The sequence below is a fragment of the Pleuronectes platessa genome, chromosome 7 (assembly GCF_947347685.1).
Source record: "Pleuronectes platessa chromosome 7, fPlePla1.1, whole genome shotgun sequence".
NCBI lineage: Eukaryota > Metazoa > Chordata > Actinopteri > Pleuronectiformes > Pleuronectidae > Pleuronectes > Pleuronectes platessa.
The window spans coordinates 5,908,012-5,927,778 of NC_070632.1; the positions used below are offsets into that span (position 1 = coordinate 5,908,012).

Genomic DNA, 19,767 nt, shown 5'->3' on the forward strand with positions numbered 1-19,767 from the left:
AACAGTCACTTCACAGACTTCCCGTTCAGTGCAAATACAAATAGCTCGTGTTTCACTTTTTGTTGCACATTTTTAGATATGTAGAAAAATGTAAAACATAAAAACAAAACGAAAAACGCTGATATTTTTGGCCCTTTTTTTGCGTCACTGTCCAGCGCCTCGTAGACGTGTGTAGTGTTTTGACTCGAACGGGACGCCGTAGTCGGGGAAGATGGCGGCCATAGCATTGGTTAGCCGTCCGGCTAATGTCCTTCCAAAGATTTGCAGTAAGTAACCTCTGATCCGTCGCCAGTGCTCGTGTAGAAGTTTGTGTTAGAAGATACTAGATACTATCTGTTCTTCTGTGTGATCACATCCCTGCTCCCGTGTTCACACTGATCACACGGATCCAGTGACCTTGCTAACCGGCTAAACACCTGCTAGCACCTCAGCTAGCTGCTAGCTCCCAGTTAGCCCTGTGCAGCACTTTAATGGTAATTAACAGTGTAAAGCTGAAGGCTAGCATCGATCTGTGGAACTATTACTGAAGGGTGAAGCTTAGTTAAAGATTAGTTCCAGTGTTGGTCAGTGTGTCCTCTCCGCTTGACCACCGTGACGTGACGTGTGTTCGAGACACTCACAACACTGTTTTAAGATTTAACTTCTCAGTTGTTGCTTCTTAGTTTGGATGATAATTAACGCTGATTGATTGATTGATTGATTGATATATATCAAGCTGTCAGCCTCATAAGATAAAAGATAACTGATGTGTTGTTGATATTGATTTGCTTACGTCCTCTCTTACTGGGTGCTGCCTCGTACATTCAATCTGATGTTCTCTGAAGTGGTACTTTCACCCTCAGCCTCCAGTACAAGTGTGATTTTGTTTACTTCAGTCAAACAGATTGGTTTCCTCACTTCCTGTAGTTGTTCTCGCAGCTGTTGAATCTGTCCGGCCCCTCTCTTGACCTCGCCTCGTCCTTTCTGACCTGCAGGAGTAAACTCTAGAGATGGTTGTCCATGAGAGTCCCCATCTTACTCCATCATATTTCTAACCCCATTCTGATCATCAACTCAAGCTCTTGACCAGTACCTGCATGGTTTTAGTTACGGCTATGCAGCAACATGTTTGGGTGATTCATCTGGTTATCTGGCAGATGGTAAAGTGCTCATTGAGAATAAAATGGATCAAACTCAGCTGTGTTTCTATTTGATATTATTCATACAAACAGATGTGTAAGAACCACTTCTCAGTTTAAGACCTTTACAGTTGAAGGACACCACAAACTGTTTCATCAAAGACTGAACCCAGATCAAAGCAGGATTCATTGCACAGCCGTGGTTTTTGTACCTTAGTAAGTTTAGTTCCCTGAATGCAATCCTCCCTGTTGATCCCGACCTAACGCTGCCTGTGTTCCTCTCCCTTTCGATAGGTAGCTGCTCCCCTGCTGTGTTGTCAGCTGCCTGCGTGTCCACGGGCCAGCAGAGGAAGCTGCACCATGCCGTCATCCCCAAAGGGAAAGGAGGGCGCTCCTCTTCAAGCGGAATAGCAGCCACGGTGTTCGGGGCCACAGGTTTCCTGGGCCGATATGTGGTCAGCAGGCTGGGTGAGTTTAAAAATACAACATTATACTGATGTTTAACTATTTATGTACACACCTATATTTACTTACTATTGTATCTGCTGATGATCTGCAGGTCGGATGGGCTCTCAGATTGTAATCCCACACCGTTGTGATCAGTATGACCTCATGTACTTCAGGCCCATGGGTGACCTGGGACAAATCATTTTCATGGTGAGATTTGCACTTTGCACATTTCTCAGACTTCACAGACATTTGTTGTAGAAATACTCCTCTACTGGTGAAATCAAGTATTTAAGAGCCTTGAATTAAAATGTAAAATGTGGTGTCTGTGTTCTGTCTGGTGGCAGGAGTGGGATGCCAGGAACAAAGACTCCATGAAACGTGCTCTGGAGAACTCTAACGTGGTCATCAACCTGGTGGGCCGAGAGTGGGAGACCAGGTATTAAAGCATGTGATTCATGTTCAGTTCTGTCAATTGATTTCTAATCCTGTCCCACGTTGGATGACTTTGTTATTATAAGTTAACATTCACTGCATTTCCCCTCTTTCTGTGTGAAGGAACTATTGCTTCGAGGACGTCTTCGTTTCCATCCCTCAGCAGATTGCCAAGGCAGCCAGAGAGGCCGGCATCACTAAACTCGTCCACATGTCTCACCTCAACGCTGACATACGCAGCCAGTCCAAGTACCTGAGGAACAAGGTGAGCTGTTTCTCTACATAATGCACATCAGTCCCACTCCTAACATTTACCTAAACCTCCTGGATCTGGAGTGTTTGTTGTTTGTTTTTTTGCTGCGGTACTTTGAGGCTTCATCCACACTAATAAGTTTGAGTTTTAAAGTGCACCACTTCTGATATGTTTATGTCTGGCACTTACACTACTCTGAAGATGGAGTCCCTTAAGGAGAGATGCAGCTGAGCCTATAAAACAACTTTGGGATTGTGTTTGAGTGCAGACGTCAGAAAATAGAGACTTGAAAAATGATCCGCCACATTCTCCTCCTGAGTGGGTCTTACCAGTTTTCACTCAGCTATGTGTTGTGAATGTAAAGTGCATCACACACTTTAATAACAGTTACATCTCGTCACCGGTCCAACAAACGAAGTCCCTGCTCTTGTTTCTTGCTGATAGTATTTTCTTCAACTAAGCAACCACCTGCAAAATACACATTCTGCTTCCTGTGTCCACTGGCACACACACACAACCAGTGTCTGTGAATTGCAGTTAAAAAGGAAGTCTGATGAAGCTGTAAAACTTTGTCCCGTTATCTAATAACACCTTTGTTTATTTTCTGTATATTTAATGTTGTTTAGGTGCTTGACCTTGTTTGTCAGTCATTGACACTTTGGTATATCATCTGTATAAAATGTGTTTATATGGGTGCAGAGCCCAAGACATATTTCCCATTTTGTATGGCTACATTAATATGTGAAGAAGGTTTGTGTGTTTAAATCCAGGCGATCATTGTGCGTCATGTTCCTTTACCACAGGCTGTCGGAGAGAACGCAGTGAGAGACGAGTTCCCTGAGGCGATCATCATGAAGCCCTCTGAGATCTATGGGAGAGAGGACAGATTCTTCAACTACTTCGCAAGTACGAAGTTGTTTGTTTGTTTGTGAATGAGACCATTTCAAACTTTTGGATTACTTTACTGTTCTAGAATTTAAATAAGCTCCCTCCACGTCTCACAGTTAGCCAGTCTCATGTTTGGCTTTAATCCTGTTTCAGACATGCGCTGGTTTGGAAACGCTGTTCCACTCATTGGCATGGGGAAGAAGACGGTGAAGCAGCCGGTTCATGTAAGGGACCTTTGTGATATACAGTCGATTCTAATCAAGCCACATTTGCATGTAGACCAGTAACTGATGACCCGGTAGCTTCACGTGGCGGATTCAGTTTCCGTTGACATTTGATGACAGGAATGTTTTAAGATCTAGCAGACACAGTGACGGGACATTATTGGTCACATGTTGTTATTCCCAAATATAAGTCACAGCTCAGTTTTGTGGCATCATCTTAATCCTATTGGTTCTAAGCAGTCTCACATTAACTATTGACAAATGAATTCATTCTTAGGTAGAAGTCGTAGTCGAAGAAGTAAACTGCCTAACTTATGTTGTCTGTTACATGTTGACCCAGTCAGAAGGACATGAAGTTCCTTCTGGATTCTGAACTGAACTGAACTGAACTGAACTGAACTGAACTGAAATGAACTCTCCATCTCCTTCCTCAGGTGGTGGATGTAGCCAAGGCCATCATCAACGCTGTCAGAGACCCTGACGCTAATGGAAAGACCTTCCAACTCGTTGGGTAGGTTTGAGGACTTGTGACTTCAGGCTCAGCAAAGACAAGTGTTTGTGAACTTAATTCAGTGATTGAATGTGATTTTCTTTAATAGATTGTTTTTGTCTTGTGTTGTCGCGCAGCCCAAACCGTTACCTCCTTCATGACCTGGTGGAGTACATCTACGCTGTGGCACACAGACCTTTTGTGCCCTACCCCCTGCCCCGTCCTCTCTATCAGTAAGTTCCCTCAATGTGGTAAATGTTCTACATTAATATTGTGCTTCTCCAGTCTAATCAACCACATTCATCCACTCACACACACATTAATGCAGCACCTTTTCTATTATACGTCATTCACAACTGTCAGGGGCAATTTGTGTCTTTCGTAAGGACACTTCACTGTCTGTGACTGTGGGAACCGGGGATCAAACTACAGGGGTTTTCAACCCGCTCTACCTCCTGACCCACAGCCACCCTGTTGTGCAGAAATGAGTTTGAATGTTTATCTGATGAACATATGTTGCAAAACCTTCTGTAGGCATTTCAATATAAAAGCACTCCAGCGTTTCTGTTTACCAAATCCATTCTTTGGTTTAAAAGTTTTTTTGTATTGTGAAATACTTGCAAGAAATGAAGATGAACGAATGATTATTGTGACAATAAGAGATTGTAAAACTAATAAATATTACATTTTTGGAAGATATCAGGGTTATAGATATCGGCTTACGTTTGGAATACAAAAGTGATCTTGTTCTGGGAAAGGTTGGTGAGCGCTGCTCTACGTGGTGAGCGCTGCTCTATGTGGTGAGGGCTGCTCTACGTGGTGAGCGCTGCTCTACGTGGTGTCTTTAAGCTCCAGTTGTTGCTGCACACTGACGTCATTGTTACTGTTGTTTCTTTTCAGCCTCGCTGCTAAGTTTTTTGCAATGAATCCTTTTGAGCCTTGGACGACCCCCGACAAAATCGACAGGGTGAGAAAACCACGACTCTTCACTGTCGAGCTTCTACTCACATTATTGATATTCCTGCTTATTCCAGTTAAAAAAAACAATCACGAACTAATTCCCCTGTGCATATTTTTCTTTCTTCCAGTTTCACATAACAGACATGAAGTACCCAGGACTTCCTGGTCTGGAGGATCTCGGGATCACACCTTCCACTGTAGAACAAAAGGCGATCGAGATTCTGCGTCGCCATCGCCGGTTCCGTTACCTGGAGGCTGACCTGGAAGACGCCAAGCCCGCCAAGACGGTCAACTACTAAACCTGTTGAGAAATGTCCCCATCGCTCCGGCAGTCAGAGGAGACCTCTGCTATTGTCAGTAACATATATTCTGTACATAAATAAAAAATTATCCTTTAAGGGTTTCCTTGATTTGACTGTTTTTCATGTGTTCATCGTGATTGTGGTCGTTAGACTTGATGTTACAATGACAGAGTCCCTGAAGAGAATTCACCTGTTTTCACATTCTATGACATTACTGAATTTTATCAATCACATTTTATTTGTATGGCCCATATTCACAAATCACAGTTAGTCTCAGGGCTTTAACAAGGTGTGACATCCTCTGTTCTTAACCCTCAATGAGAGTAAGAGTAATAACTACTAAAATAAAAACTTATAACAGGATGAAAAGAAGATGTGAGGATCCCTCACCCAGGACAGACACAAGTGCTATAGATACCACATGTAACGAGGACATCAGAAAGACAAGATAAGGGTATTTGCTACATAGATTAGAATAAACAGTTTGTAGCATAATGGAATATAAATGAATTGATGGATTATTGTATATGAGTAGAAATATTGCATATCAAGCAGCCTTTTGATCATAGTCCACGATACAGGATTCAACATTATTTGATACCTGACTATGATTTAAATATACAAATTTGCGGTTCACACGATTGATTCATGTTCCTCCTGTGAAGATCTGTCAATCCATCTCACTGTTCCCACTCGGAACAGTGGCCGATTTGCATGATGGGAGTTGTAGGATCCAGTGGTTTTTGGAACCAGCACCACAGGTGAAATATCCCATCAACTGATCAGAGGCACCTGTTCCTCATCAGAGACCTGGACCTGAATTATGTCTGTGAGCTGCTCGGCTAAGTGAGGTGCTGTCCAGGCGTCAGTGTGTGTCAGGATGAGGTTAGCGTGGAACAACCGACCTGTCTTCGTGCTGGCGGGGTTCGCACTCGTCTTCAACGTGGGCATGTTTCTGAAACAGCGGCCCGGGCCCGAGCGGGTTGCGACCCGAGGGACCAAGAGTCTGTCTGAGCTGGAGGCGCGACTCGGTAACATGTGTGAGTACAAACAGATGTTTCACAGTCACTGAAGATCACGACCTCCAGCGCGTGGGCCGTATCTCGTACCTGCCAGATGCTTCATGAGGAGCAGCCAATTAGAACATCCGATTTGTCAATGGAAAAAGCAATTCAAGAAAATGACTAATTATTGTTGGGCAGAGACACAACATGTGTTCATTAAGTTTAGTTTGTGTCACTCGACATCAAGTCAAAATTTAAATGTAAAAAACCGTCTCTGTGTGTGATGTCGTAGAAACCAAAAAATCTGCACACAAATAACAAGGAAATAAAATACCAACATACAAATCTTCAGTGCGGGTTACACTTTGTGTTGTCGTTGTCAAGCATCGTGACAAAATGTTATTCAGAGTTGACTATTTGTACATTTAAACTTTCAACTTTTATATAAATAAGTCTATAAAAAAGAAAACACAAATATGACCAATTATATAGAAATATATATTTTACATATACATTAAATAAAGAAACATCAATGCACGTCTTGTCTGCTTCTGTTTATTGTGTAAAATAAAAGTTGTCATACCTGCAAATATACACATACTGAGAAAGGCTCTTTATGTTTTTTATGAGACTGCCAAGAAACTTGATGGGCTCTGATTTCTTTATGTATTTTAATCTAAAACCTATACATCTGAAATATTCACACTGTTCGGAGTGCCATTGCTATTCGGTTGTGTTGTCTGCAGCAGCACAGTGACAATAAATAAAATGCCATATTCAAATCTAGTGGAAGAATATGCTGCTGCTAACTTAACCCTGGCAACAGATGAAATGTTATAATGTGATACAGAATCAATCAATCAAGCGAAGATGCACACATGAATCTCATGTGTAATACTATATTTGATTTCATAAATTGTCAGATAACTCACTACATGTTGTCCTTTCATGGTAAAATGTCCATTTCTATTATTATAATGTCTCCGGCTCATTCTGCCTTTTCATCCTCAATCTGTCAAGACAAAATGCTGGAAGATTTTGGACTAAAGCAGGAGGCCATGCAGAAAATGCTTGAAAACATAGACGGATCCAGAAAAGCTGTGGAGGCCAAATGGCCGCCGCAACACCAGAAGCAGCCGGAGCATCCTGAGCAGCCGGAGCATCCTGAGCAGAGTGAGCATCCTGAGCAGCCGGATTATCGTGAGCATCCTGAGCATCCTGAGCAGAGTGAGCATCCTGAGCAGCCGGATTATCGTGAGCATCCTGAGCATCCTGAGCAGAGTGAGCATCCTGAGCAGCCGGATTATCGTGAGCATCCTGAGCATCCTGAGCAGAGTGAGCAGCCGGAGCATCCTGAGCCGCCAGAGCATCCTGAGCCAGAGATCCCAAATGCCCCCGGAGCGGTGACGTCTAAACAACTGTTTCCTGACTCTCCCCTGTTCAAGCATTGGGGGCAGAACCTGTCTGAGGTCGAGCAGCGAGAGGCCGAGGCTCTGTTTCTGGAGTACGGGTACAACACATTCCTCAGCGATCGCCTCCCACTGGACCGAGTTCTTCCAGATACTCTGGATCCGAGGTACCACTGTCATCTCATCCTGCTCTTTCCACACATGCTGCAGCATCTCCTTTGAGCACATTATCCAGCAGTGAGTGCATCAGTGCTTTTCACGTGCCTGACCAACCGTCCACCGATCACTAACTACTGATCGACAGCATGTTAGCGGTTAGCGGTGCGACGCCACATCAGACTTTCTGCATTTACACAGTTTTCCAATGCAAACAGTAGTTGAGAGCTGTTTTGAGTGTAACGTCCCCGTCTCTGATCAGGTGTCTGACGAAGACGTATGCCAAAGACCTGCCGAGTCTGGGAGTGGTGCTGATCTACCTGAACGAAGCTCTGTCTGTGATCAAGCGGGCGCTGCGCAGCATCATCGACCGCACCCCCAAGAGCATCCTGAAGGAGATGATACTGGTGGACGACGGCAGCTCTCATGGTTGGTTGGTTGATTGATTGCACTTGTGATGAGCAAAAGAACATCTGGTGTTTATCGGCTAAACAGACGAGCCGATTGAGAGATGTTTGATTTTGAAGACTTTCACATTGACATGGCATTTAAAGAGCGACTGTAAATGGTGATGGGGATTGCACTCACCTAATTCACATGTACAAATAAAACATTAGAACCCTGTTTCGGTCTAATGCAACCACAAACTGAAACTTCTATTCAGCAGGGGTGTCCAGACTTTTTATGCCGAGCTCTGGCCCACTCACGCCGCCACGCCCCCCTGCCCTGGAGCAGACTGTTGACAATGCGTCTCAATCAAGGCTCTAAGGGTGGGGGGGGGGGGCGTGGCGGCATTCTGGGGACAGCTGGCAGGTCAGGGGTGAGTTGGGGGCCACCTAGTGTCTAAACTGAGAAGTGCAATACAGTGGGCCATAGTCCGCTACATTTCATTTCATTTAGCTGACGCTTCTATCCAAAGCAAATTACAATAAGTTAATTCAACACAAACCCAGAACAACAAGAATCGAGAAAGTACAATTTGTTCAAAAATAAAGCAAAACTACAAAGTGCTATAAGTTAGTGCCTTAAGTTCTACTAAATTGTTTTTATTTATTTTTTTATGCGGGCCAATTAAAACTGGATGGCGGGCCGCAGTTGGCCCCCTGGCCATAGTTTGGACACCCCTGAGCTACAGTCACATCATTTAATTTCTAAGAAGTATTTATTGTAGTGAAATGTTTTTATAGCTTGTGAAGGTGCGAGGGGCCGTGTGTGTGATCAGAACTGTGACTCCTCCTCCGTGTATAAAACATTTAGCTGCTTTGCATTCTAAAAAACGTTTTGTGGAAACTGTTTCCTCAGTTGTGTCTAAACCTGTAGAGTCCTGTTCTCCCATGATCTCAATACATGCCGTCATTCTCCTCCTCGATCCAGAGGACCTGAAGGGCGACCTTGACGAGTACGTGGAGTCACTGAAGAGAGGGAACCCGACTCTACACGTCACTCGAGTGAGGCACCGCAAGCCGCGAGGGCTCGCCTCCGCCAGAGTGGCTGGGTGGAGGGCTGCCACTGCTGAGGTGGTGGCCATCCTGGACGCACACATCGAGGTCCACGAGAGGTGGTGAGGACGGGGCTGAAATGCTGTTATTTTTGTTCAAGCACTGAGGATAATATAAAGTATAGTTCTGGATGGATGGATCATCTTCATGATCGCGAGGTACAGTTTGGGTAACGACCCCAATGCACACAGTACGGATAAGAAAACTGATCAAATTTAAAGATACAGGACAAGAAAACAAAGACGTACAGTGGGAGACTTCACTTTGAAACTGCAATGAAATATAAAAACACTAAGAGTCTGTTGATCCTTGTTAAAATGTGTAAAACATATTCAGTCATCACTCAATTATTCATCAAAAGACGAGGACCAACTGATGCACACCTACTTTGTGGAGCTTTAAATTAAGGAAGTGTGTCTCTCCTCCACAGGGCCGAGCCCCTGCTCACTCAAATCAAAGGTGACCGTACAGTGGTGGTGTCGCCCGTGTTCGACAAAGTCAACTTCGACAACCTGGAGGTCATTCTGTACCAGCCAGCGGCGCACGCCTTCGACTGGGCTCTGTGGTGCATGTACGAAGGATTCAGCCCTGAGTACTACAAGCTCCAAGACGGCTCACTGCCCGGCAAGTAAGTTCACGTGAAACCAACCAATCAATATGTTTTCAAAAAATGAACATGTTCTTATTAATTGCATCTTGGATAGTCGTGGTGCATTGTGTGAAAGATGTTTTTAAAGCACCCAGTAGTTAATGTTCTCATCTTTCTCTGGAGGAGTCCATCCATCATGGGAATCCTAGTCGCTGATCGGGAGTTCCTTGGGGAGATTGGAGTTCTCGATGATGGAATGAAAGTGTACGGTGGGGAGAATGTTGAGCTGGGAATTCGTGTGAGTAAAACCTCACCTATCTTGTATTAAATCCTACATCTGGCGACGCATGCCCAGTTGAATCATTGATAAAATGATTGGAGTTGTTAAAAAAAAAAAAAAAGCTGTCAACTGTTTCTGATAAACCTTCAGACCAATTGAATGGAGCTTCCTGGTTGAAGTTTAGTGCACTTTTGTTTTTTGTTTCCTCATAAAGGTGTGGACGTGCGGAGGCAGTGTTGAAGTGGTCCCTTGCTCCAAGATCGCCCACATCGAGAGGAACCACAAGCCCTACATGCCCGACCTGAGTCAAGCCATGAAGAGAAACGCACTGAGGGTAGCAGAAATCTGGATGGACGACTACAAGCACAACGTCAACTTGGCCTGGAACTTGCCATTTGAGGTGCGTCATCACACGGTTGAGAAGTGAAGCCCTGTTTGTGGCACTGGAAAGTTGAGTTATTTGTCCACTGAGTGTCTTCAAGTGCTTGAATGACAGGGGGGAATGATTTTTAAATGTCTAATCAGAATATTACCAGCTACGCCAAATTCTTTGCCTCTGCAGAATCACGGGATTGACATCGGGGACGTGTCTGAGAGGAAAAAACTCAGAGAGAGGCTGAACTGCAAACCTTTCAAATGGTACCTGGAGAACGTGTATCCCAAGTTGGATCCCTGGGATGACATACTGGCCTATGGAGGAGTAAGCTCAGTTTCAGTCATTGCTCAGCAGGTGGCAGTATCAGATATCATCCTGTGTGTGTTTTCATGTCTAAACTGTGTGTTTGCACCAAATCCTTTTGCTGACAGATGAAGAATCTGGACGCCAACATGTGCTTGGACCAAGGCCCAGTGCAGGGTCCCAGACCCATCGCCTACAGCTGCCACTCCTATGGACCCCAAGTAATCCAACTCTAGACCTCCCGTCGTCTTTAACCGTCCTGCTTTCTGACAAGTTTTCTCTTTTTTTTTTTTTTTTAGGTCACGTATTACCGCGGGACTGGTGAGCTCTACATCGGTGGCATCAAGTCCCACAAGTACAACGACAACCGGTGTATAACCGACGCCGGCGAACCAGAAACCGAGCCTGGACTTCACAACTGCATGGAGGCCATTCAGAAAGGAATGGGGATATACTGGGGCTTCACTCAGGTACAACAACATAAATCATCATCAAAACAAGGGTATGAATGTCAAGGAAGATGTTGCAAAAGGAATGAATGGACTGGCACTCGAGCCTGGGCCTCCGCCAAGGCCACCAGCCCCCTTAAATCCAATCAAGCTGCAGCACATTGAACAAACTCATAGATATCAGTCTCCTAAATCTAGTTCTTCAAGATCCATAGATTATTTCCTGGTAAATTAATGAAAATCGTGCAGTATTGAAGAAAGTAGAAAACACAATATCTTGGATCCAGTCCTTTTTATGTGGATCTGTGTCACACTGTAATGGCTTCTGTCTTGCCCCATATCTCATCCTCATAGAACTCAAATTGGTAGATTGTGTGTAATCCTGCTCACAAACAATCCGATGGGGGTGGAAACACAACACACTGATCACTCCATCACTCTTCTGTTTTCCAGGGCAAAGAGCTGAAGAACACACTGACAGAAAGATGCCTGGAAATGAAAGACGACAAACTTATAATGCAGGAATGCACTGGTCAAAGATGGAAAGTTGAAAACATAGTCAAAGCCTTTTAAAAAGTTTGTGTGTGTGGCCAACAAGAGGTGAAGAAAATAATGTTTAAAATATAAAATACTAAGTTTAATTAATGTGACTGATCTAAATTGTGTCTTGTCCCCATTTTGTAAATCTTGAGTTCTGAATTGACTTTACCTTTATAGATTTGTTTTACATCTTGTGTGTCCAAAGTAACGGCTGCAAATCGTTTTCACAATTGAATTGGCAAAGGTCAGAAAGATGTTGTGATTCTCATTGGTATGAATTGACTTTGGAAAAATACCTAAAGATTTCAATTTAGAAGAATAAGTGAGCAAATCCCATATTGTTTAGATCTTCTTCTGTCATGGATCCAAAATGATGACTCATGATTAATTGTGTCTTTGTATCAGCTCCGACCAGTTATCTTATTTATTTTCATCTTTAAAAACTCCTACAGCCTCATCTACAGCTGCTGGTTTGATGAGAGTTCAGTTTAGTGTGTGACCAAACAAAACTAATGCCACAAATTCTACTTTTACAAGCACTGGAATACTTAAAGTGCAGAAGTTGTTCAAATATCAGGGAAGAACCTATAAATGTCATTTTAGAAATTAATTTCAAAATGACTGCCAATTAGAAATAAAAGTGCTGAAGAAATCTAGTTTCTATATATGACTCTGTAAATATTTTGTGAGAAACTCGACGCGTATTTGGAATTTAATCAACGATGCAGAATTTATAATGTAATAACCAAACCCTCGGTTGTGTAAAAATGTCAGAACGTTTTGTCTGTTGGAGCAACACGGATCTTGGTTGGTTGATTAGTTTGTTTACTCGTTTGTATGTTTACTTGTTTATCTGTTAGTTTACTTGTTTACAGTCAGGAGGATTTTCTTTTCGATCTCAGCGGGAAACAGCGACACCTAACGGAGGCTGTCGAACCTATGATTCCTTAGCAACCCGAGTGTCAAACACACACGTCTGATCTCAGTGAACAGACTCGAGCTCCGTGTTTTAACGCAAAGTTTAACTTTATAAACCAGAACCTGCGCGTCAACATGTTTAACGCGGAGTTAGCCTCGGATCGTTTGAAGAGGATGGATCTGCAGAGGCGTCGAGACCGAGAGACCGAGAGACGAGAGCGGATCTTTAACGATAAACTCCGCACCATGGGAGTGAGTGGCTCTTTAATGCGAGCTAAGCTAAGTGTGCTAAGGTGAAATGTGTGTATTTGATTGTGTCACTGTGTGTGTGTCAGGTTGACACAGGAGCTCTGCACGTTCAGGTGGAAGAGAAGAAGAGACGAGAAGAGCAACTCGAGGAGAAACAGAAAGCTCATGGTGAGTTCAGTTAGTTCACGTGACCTGGATTCATCAGCATTTAATTAAATATTATTAAAATAAATCATAAAAGAGGTTAATTTGTATTAGACTTGTTCACGGTGAACCTCACTGTATGTAGATTTTAATGCAGAACATTTAAGGGGAACTACTTCATTATGACACTCATTGCTTGCTCTAAATATTTGCACTAACAACTAATGTAAATATAAATATGTATGGTAAACTATTTTTTTAAACATTAAGATTAAAACATTTTAATTAACTTAACCTTTAAATCACTTTAAAACCAGAGGGAGGTTTGTATTTTGAACATCTGTATACCAGATATACTTATAATTATAAATATTAATAATTTCAAATGATGCCATGTCTGTGTGTGTGTGTGTGTGTGTGTTTCAAATCTCAATCTCTATTGTAGATGCTGAAATGCTCCATAATAGCAAAGTAGCTTTCATTCTCCAACACAAAGAGGAGAAGAATAAGCGTGCCATGCAGATGGAGCTCGTCAACTACCGGCAGCAGCACCAGCAGCCTCGGAGCCAGCAGGAGTTTGACCTGAACAACACAGACCACAGTACAGACACAGGAGTGATGCCTCCTGGTCTTATGGGTGAAGACCCAGAGTTTAAGAACAGGTTGCAGAGGCAGCAGGAGCAGATCAGACAGTGGAGCAACCAGCAGCAGAGCGAGCGAGCGGCAGAGAGGAACCAGCAAACGCTAGAAAGTTAGTTTGTCTGATCCCATGGAGGATACACACCCTCGGTTCATACACAGGAAACATAGCCTCACTTTCACCTTCTCCTCTGGCCTCCAGAGCTGCTCTACGATCAGAAGAGAGTAGAGATGGACAACAGAGCTCTGCAGCTTCAGAGCCTGGAGATGGAGAGGAGCAGGGCAGAAGCCGTTGCCACTAAAGAGTTCAATCTGGCCAAGGTAAGTCATTCATGTCAGACATTTTTAAATCCTTAAACCAACAAAGGAGGAATCTCGGAAACACACTGAGATAAAAACCTTTTAGCTGCATTAATGAGACACCAAGTAACTCTTACTGAGCAACAGCGCCCTCTGCAGCCAAACATGATTCATTCTGTTGGGCTATCACTGTGTTGACTGGAGCTCTGACTGCACTGTCCCATTATGTTCCCATTATTACCCATGATCTCCGGCTTCCTGAACCAGAAGAGCTGCTACTGTAACAATCACACCAAACTCTGTCTAGAATTCTTCACATCTTAAAAGTTCCCTGGCTGAATATTGGAGATAAAAGCCCTAAAAGTCTCAACTGACCTATAGTTCAGCATCACTGGTGAACTGGTTGGACCTGATTCCGACAATCGAAGCTGCGACTATCAGTCAGTAACACGCTTCTCCCAGGAGATCGTACCCAGTCACAAAAGTTACCTAGAGCATAAACTGTTGTTCAGAGGGAGGAGAAGAAAAGGATTAATTCTCCCTATTCTGATTCAGTGAACCATCAAACTCATGATGATGCAGCTAAGGTAAAAAACGAAGATTTGTATCGTTGCTTTAAGAACACTTAAATGTTATGACTAGTGTCAGCTGCTCCTCCAATACAAGTTTTTGAGATTTTTTTTTTTTTAGTTTAACTTGAGAATTGAACTTAAACTCAACTGATATTGTCGATCACTCTCATTTTCACTCTGTGTGTTTTGTCAAAGATTGAAGAGAAGCGCCGTCAGGAACGTTATGAGGAGGACAACAGAGGTCTGGATATCAATCCTGCCCTGGGCAGGTGGGGAGTACCTGGTCTGTGTCCAGGCTCTGATCTGAGAGCCCCTCCACAGACTCTGGAGCAGGTCCTCCAGTTCCAGAGAAATCAAATAGAGGAGAAAAAGGTAAAACTGCAACAAATGACACACAAATGCTCTTTTTAAAACCAGTCTGTAAGAACCTGTCTCATGTCTGTTCTCTGTTCGTCTGTAGAGGATCGAATTAGAGAACAAGCGAGAGGAGGAGCAACACGATCGTGTTCGCTTGGCCTCTGCTCGCTCGGCTCTGCTATTAGAGAGGAAGCAGGTGAAACTGAGCAAGCAGATGAAACGAGACCAGGAGAGCACCAACTTCCAACTGGCTGAACTACAGAGGCAACAGTCAGTAACACTTATAAAACAATTCTTCTTTAAACTCCACACAGAGCGCATCGTCTCACTGTGTCTCTAAACTCTCATTCTAAGGAAACTTGACCTGGAAAGAGGAAGTGTGCACGAAAGCTTCTTCTCCAAGTTCAACACCTGCAGCAGATGATGGACGATGTGGAGAATTACTGACGACAGGGCTCCATGATAACAACAGAATAAACTGACCCACAGTCAATAAGCAGCTGTTTAAATGTTTAAAATTTAGTTCACAACCTTTTAATGTCTGTGTGATGCCGAACATTTTAAAAACACATTCAAGTAAACATTTTAAATCAACTGAATGAGGATATGATAAGATGACAATAAAATGGAAAACATTATTTTAGTTTAGCGTTCTGTTTACAACATGCCAGTGCACCAGTGTGGTAGAGGGATGTTAAAATCAAAATGCCTGTTATGTTAAAGTAAATAATGATTTATGTTGCTGGAATGTTTTATTTGGTCTTTTCCTCTCTGTAAACTTGACTTACTGTGAATTCTCTGACCGATACAATGTGAAATAGTTAATCTGCATGATATCTTGTGTTAGATTTTGATATATAAGATGACCACAATAAAGAAAAAAAATACACTCGACTGCTCTGTTACTGTATCACAATTTTTTGGCAAGTCGGGTTCAAGCGTTTCATTAATTTAACTCTGGTCATTGTGATTAAAACATTCAAACCCTGACAGGGAGCGTGTCCTTCTCTAAGATCTACAGCTACAAGAAAAAGTTAATGAATCCTAAGAAATGTCTCCATATGAATGTGTAAAACGTGTCTTGAAATGTGCTCATTTTAATCCAAATTAAAATGGCAGTTCCTCCTGAAAGTAGTGCATCATAGCACCTTCTCAGGCTCTTTATAGTTTTCTCAGACACACTTGGAATGAAGTCTGCTTTGAATTATAACCTTTGATCTGACCTTTCACCTTTGATGATGGAGGTGCTTCTGGACTTGTGATTGGTTCCTCAGGTTTCTGGTGCACGGTAGCGTTGTGATCAGGGGGTTAAAGTCGAGGAAAATCTAAACTACAGTTTGTGCTTCAAAATGTTTATCGTTGAAACAGTTGAAGAACGCATTGCGAAGGCGAGTCTACAGAGACGTCGCGATGAGGAGGCCAAAAGAAGGCAGAGGATCTTTAATGACAAATTCAGGATCACTGGAGTAAGTGGCTACAACTCCTCAGTGAAGCTATGAACATGCTAACGTGCGGTGCTAATCATTGAGACGCGTATTTAAATGAACATTTCAGTTGATATTTGTGCTGCTGCTCGTTCGTCAGGTTGACAAGGAAGCTCTGGACATGCAGGTGGAAGAGAAGAAGACACTAAAAGAGGCAGAAGAAGAGAAACAAAAGGTTCAGGGTGAGTTCATTAGTTCATGTGACCTGGTTTCATTGGCTCTGATCAGTTGGAGCGATGTGAGGATCTGACGCAGAGGAAACGATCCAGTTGAGGATTAGAACCCGACTGATACGGACATTTTGGGGCCGATACCTAAAAACAATGATCGCTAAGATGTGGTTATCAAACCCAAAACATAGGAATGTAACTGAGGCTCGATATTTCAACTCTTCTTTTTGTATTCTGTGAAATTGAAATATTTAAAAATATAAATATTTTGATATTGGGTTATACCAATTATTGGCCGAATGATATATTGGTTGCGCAATAAGAAGTTTGAATACAATCCTATTTTATGACTTGGAGGTTAAACCTATTCATATATTATAGTTAATTTAATAAAGTAAATGTATGATCTTACATAGTTAATATTCATGTTAACAGATATTTACACGTTTTTATATTTAAAATCTTTACATCCTTAAAAGAATATATACTTTTCAATTTAAACCCATCCAGACAATTTGATATGTGTTGGTTTATTTGAAACTGACCAATCAGTTCTAGATTGCTATTTAACTTTTTGAAGGATGATTTGCAGGAACATGTAAATATTCAAATAGGTCACCACAATTTTGACAAATCCATCCAATAACTTAACGTCTAAATCTTTCACTATCACTTAGTCAAAACAGAATCCAATAATAACTTCAGGAGGTTTATGTTTCAAACATCTGTGTACCCATATGTTACCACTTACATTTATAGTCATTCATAACTTCTAATGATGCGACGATGACTGTGTGTGATCTTTTTCCATCACTCTACACCGTAGATGCTGAAACGCTCCATAATAGCAAAGTAGCTTTCATCCTCCAACACAAAGAGGAGAAGAATAAGCGTGCCATGCAAATAGAACTCGTCACCTACTGGCAGCAGCACCAGCAGCCTCCGAGCCAGCAGGGGTTTGACCTGAACGACACAGACCACAGTACAGACACAGGAATGATGCCTCCTGGTCTTATGGGTGAACACCCAGAGTTTAAGAACAGGTTGCAGAGGCAGCAGGAACAGATCAGACAGTGGAGCAACCAGCAGCAGAGCGAGCGGGCGGCAGAGAGGAACCAGCAAACGCTAGAAAGTAAGTTTGTCTGATCCCATGGAGGATACACACCCTCGGTTCATACACAGGAAACACAGCCTCACTTTCACCTTCTCCTCTGGCCTCCAGAGCTGCTCTACGACCAGAAGAGAGTAGAGATGGACAACAGAGCTCTGCAGCTTCAGAGCCTGGAGATGGAGAGGAGCAGGGCAGAAGCCGTTGCCACTAAAGAGTTCAATCTGGCCAAGGTAAGTCATTAAAGTCACCGCTCACTCACTAAGACTGTTTGATGAAGTAGGTAAAACTTGCTTTGAAAACATCTTTTAACCAACAAAGGAGGGCTAATGTTTGAAAACACTCTGAGATGCACATATTTTATCTGCTGGTTCTATTAATGCTTCACTAAGATGTGATTAATTCTGTTCCATGTTCGAAAATGTAAGTGTCCCAGGCTTCCTGAACCAGAAGAGCTGCAGCTGAAACAAAAACATCAAACTCCTTTTAGAATTATTCATATTTTAAGTGTCCTCACTGAAAATCTGAGATAAACTATTTATTATCTTGTGGAAACAAGGTATTTATTTTTATACGTCTGTATTTTGATCCCTCAGATGCACACAGCCATCAGATTTGTACCATATGGAGAAAACTCAGTCAGATTTTTTAGTGTTATTTTCATCTGGGAATAGAGACACAGGACTGTCAGGAATCTTTTGCTGTGCACACTAAAGTGCGACAGGCTCAGGGGACAGAATGTTTATGTTCCAATCATAATATTTCAGAATTGAACAAACTTTAAAAGCTATAAACACAACTGAGTGTAATGTCCTCAAAGCATCGGCCAGTGTTGTCTTTACTATGCAGATAGATTCACCAAAGTTACACAGAGCAGGAAAAGATGTTGAGTGGGGGGTGGGGATGAAAGTGGCAGGGTTTCTTTTCAAACTTCCATTGTAGTTCATACTCGAGGAGTAAATATAGATATTTAATGACTAATGACAACTGCTTTTCTGTGGTAATGTTGTGTCAAACTTCATGAAGTTCAAGCTGAGAATTGAATTTAACTCAACTGATATTGTCGATCACTCTCTCATTTTCACTCTGTGTGTTTTGTCAAAGATTGAAGAGAAGCGCCGTCAGCAAAGTTACGATGACGACAACAGAGGTCTGGATATCAATCCTGCCTTGGGCAGGTGGGGAGTACCTGGTCTGTGTCCAGGCTTTGATCTGAGAGGCCCCACAGAGACATTGGAGCAGGTCCTCCAGTTCCAGAGAAATCAAATAGTGGAGAAAAAGGTAAAACTGCAACAAATGACACAATCAAAAAACACACAAATGCTCTGTTTTATAATTTATTTGGAAAACCAGTCTGTAAGAACCTGTCTCATGTCTGTTCTCTGTTCGTCTCTAGAGGATCGAACTAGAGAACAAGCGAGAGGAGGAGCAACACGATCGTGTTCGCTTGGCCTCTGCTCGCTCGGCTCTGCTATTAGAGAGGAAGCAGGTGAAACTGAGCAAGCAGCTGAGACGAGACCAGGAGAGCACCAACTTCCAACTGGCTGAACTACAGAGGCAACAGTCGGTAACACTTATAAAACAATTCTTCTTTAAACTCCACACAGAGCGCATCGTCTCACTGTGTCTCTAAACTCTCATTCTAAGGAAACCGGACCTTGAAAGAGGAAGCGACCTGGAGAGCTTCTTCAAGTTCAACACCTGCAGCAGATGATGGACGAAGTGGAGAAGGACCCGAGCCAAGAGTAAGACCGAGACTCTTCTCCTCTGACCCTGAGTGGAACATGAGAGTCGGCCACAGCCGGCAGCTTCAGTTACCAACGAGTACACAACACCACAACCCTCCGCCCTGTACTCCTCATTGAGCTCACTGTACCTTGGGAGGAAGGGACTGAGGCATTTGACATAAGCCGAGATCCTTTCATAGACCCATGACATATAAAGAAAATATATAAATGATCAATAAAAACGACATACTAAAAAAAATATACAAAATAACACTGTCTTTACAGAACAATGTTTAGAGCCCCACAGGACTTTACATCCATTTCAACAAACTACCTACTACACTCTAATTCAAAGTTCACACGACACAACTGTCGAT

At 42.7% G+C, this 19,767-nt stretch overlaps 4 protein-coding genes across 4 annotated transcripts; all 4 read left to right on the top strand.

Annotated features, from left to right (window-relative positions):
• The first annotated feature begins 155 nt into the window (after positions 1-155).
• Positions 156-5,213, top strand: ndufa9a (NADH:ubiquinone oxidoreductase subunit A9a). Its single transcript, XM_053426804.1, has 11 exons — positions 156-266; positions 1,413-1,586; positions 1,678-1,775; positions 1,913-2,004; positions 2,124-2,265; positions 3,057-3,159; positions 3,295-3,365; positions 3,800-3,876; positions 3,993-4,088; positions 4,756-4,822; positions 4,944-5,213. Exons 1-11 carry the CDS (start codon positions 212-214, stop codon positions 5,112-5,114), a joined length of 1,146 nt encoding a protein of 381 aa, XP_053282779.1. The 5' UTR covers positions 156-211; the 3' UTR covers positions 5,115-5,213.
• A 784-nt stretch (positions 5,214-5,997) lies between these two features.
• On the top strand, positions 5,998-12,292 carry LOC128444081 (probable polypeptide N-acetylgalactosaminyltransferase 8). The gene is made up of 12 exons (XM_053426382.1): positions 5,998-6,157; positions 7,142-7,241; positions 7,458-7,697; positions 7,949-8,115; positions 9,061-9,247; positions 9,616-9,813; positions 9,958-10,072; positions 10,269-10,454; positions 10,617-10,754; positions 10,862-10,954; positions 11,033-11,203; positions 11,636-12,292. The coding sequence occupies exons 1-12, from the start codon at positions 5,998-6,000 to the stop codon at positions 11,753-11,755; spliced, it is 1,875 nt and encodes a 624-aa protein (XP_053282357.1). The 3' UTR covers positions 11,756-12,292.
• Positions 12,293-12,707: 415 nt separating this feature from the next.
• ribc2 (RIB43A domain with coiled-coils 2) lies at positions 12,708-15,325 on the top strand. Its single transcript, XM_053427596.1, has 7 exons — positions 12,708-12,892; positions 12,976-13,057; positions 13,479-13,784; positions 13,875-13,993; positions 14,740-14,916; positions 15,005-15,171; positions 15,256-15,325. Exons 1-7 carry the CDS (start codon positions 12,776-12,778, stop codon positions 15,323-15,325), a joined length of 1,038 nt encoding a protein of 345 aa, XP_053283571.1. The 5' UTR covers positions 12,708-12,775.
• Positions 15,326-16,250: 925 nt separating this feature from the next.
• LOC128444082 (RIB43A-like with coiled-coils protein 2) lies at positions 16,251-19,594 on the top strand. Its single transcript, XM_053426383.1, has 7 exons — positions 16,251-16,367; positions 16,486-16,567; positions 17,382-17,687; positions 17,778-17,896; positions 18,768-18,944; positions 19,060-19,226; positions 19,311-19,594. Exons 1-7 carry the CDS (start codon positions 16,251-16,253, stop codon positions 19,375-19,377), a joined length of 1,035 nt encoding a protein of 344 aa, XP_053282358.1. The 3' UTR covers positions 19,378-19,594.
• The last annotated feature ends 173 nt before the right edge of the window (positions 19,595-19,767 follow it).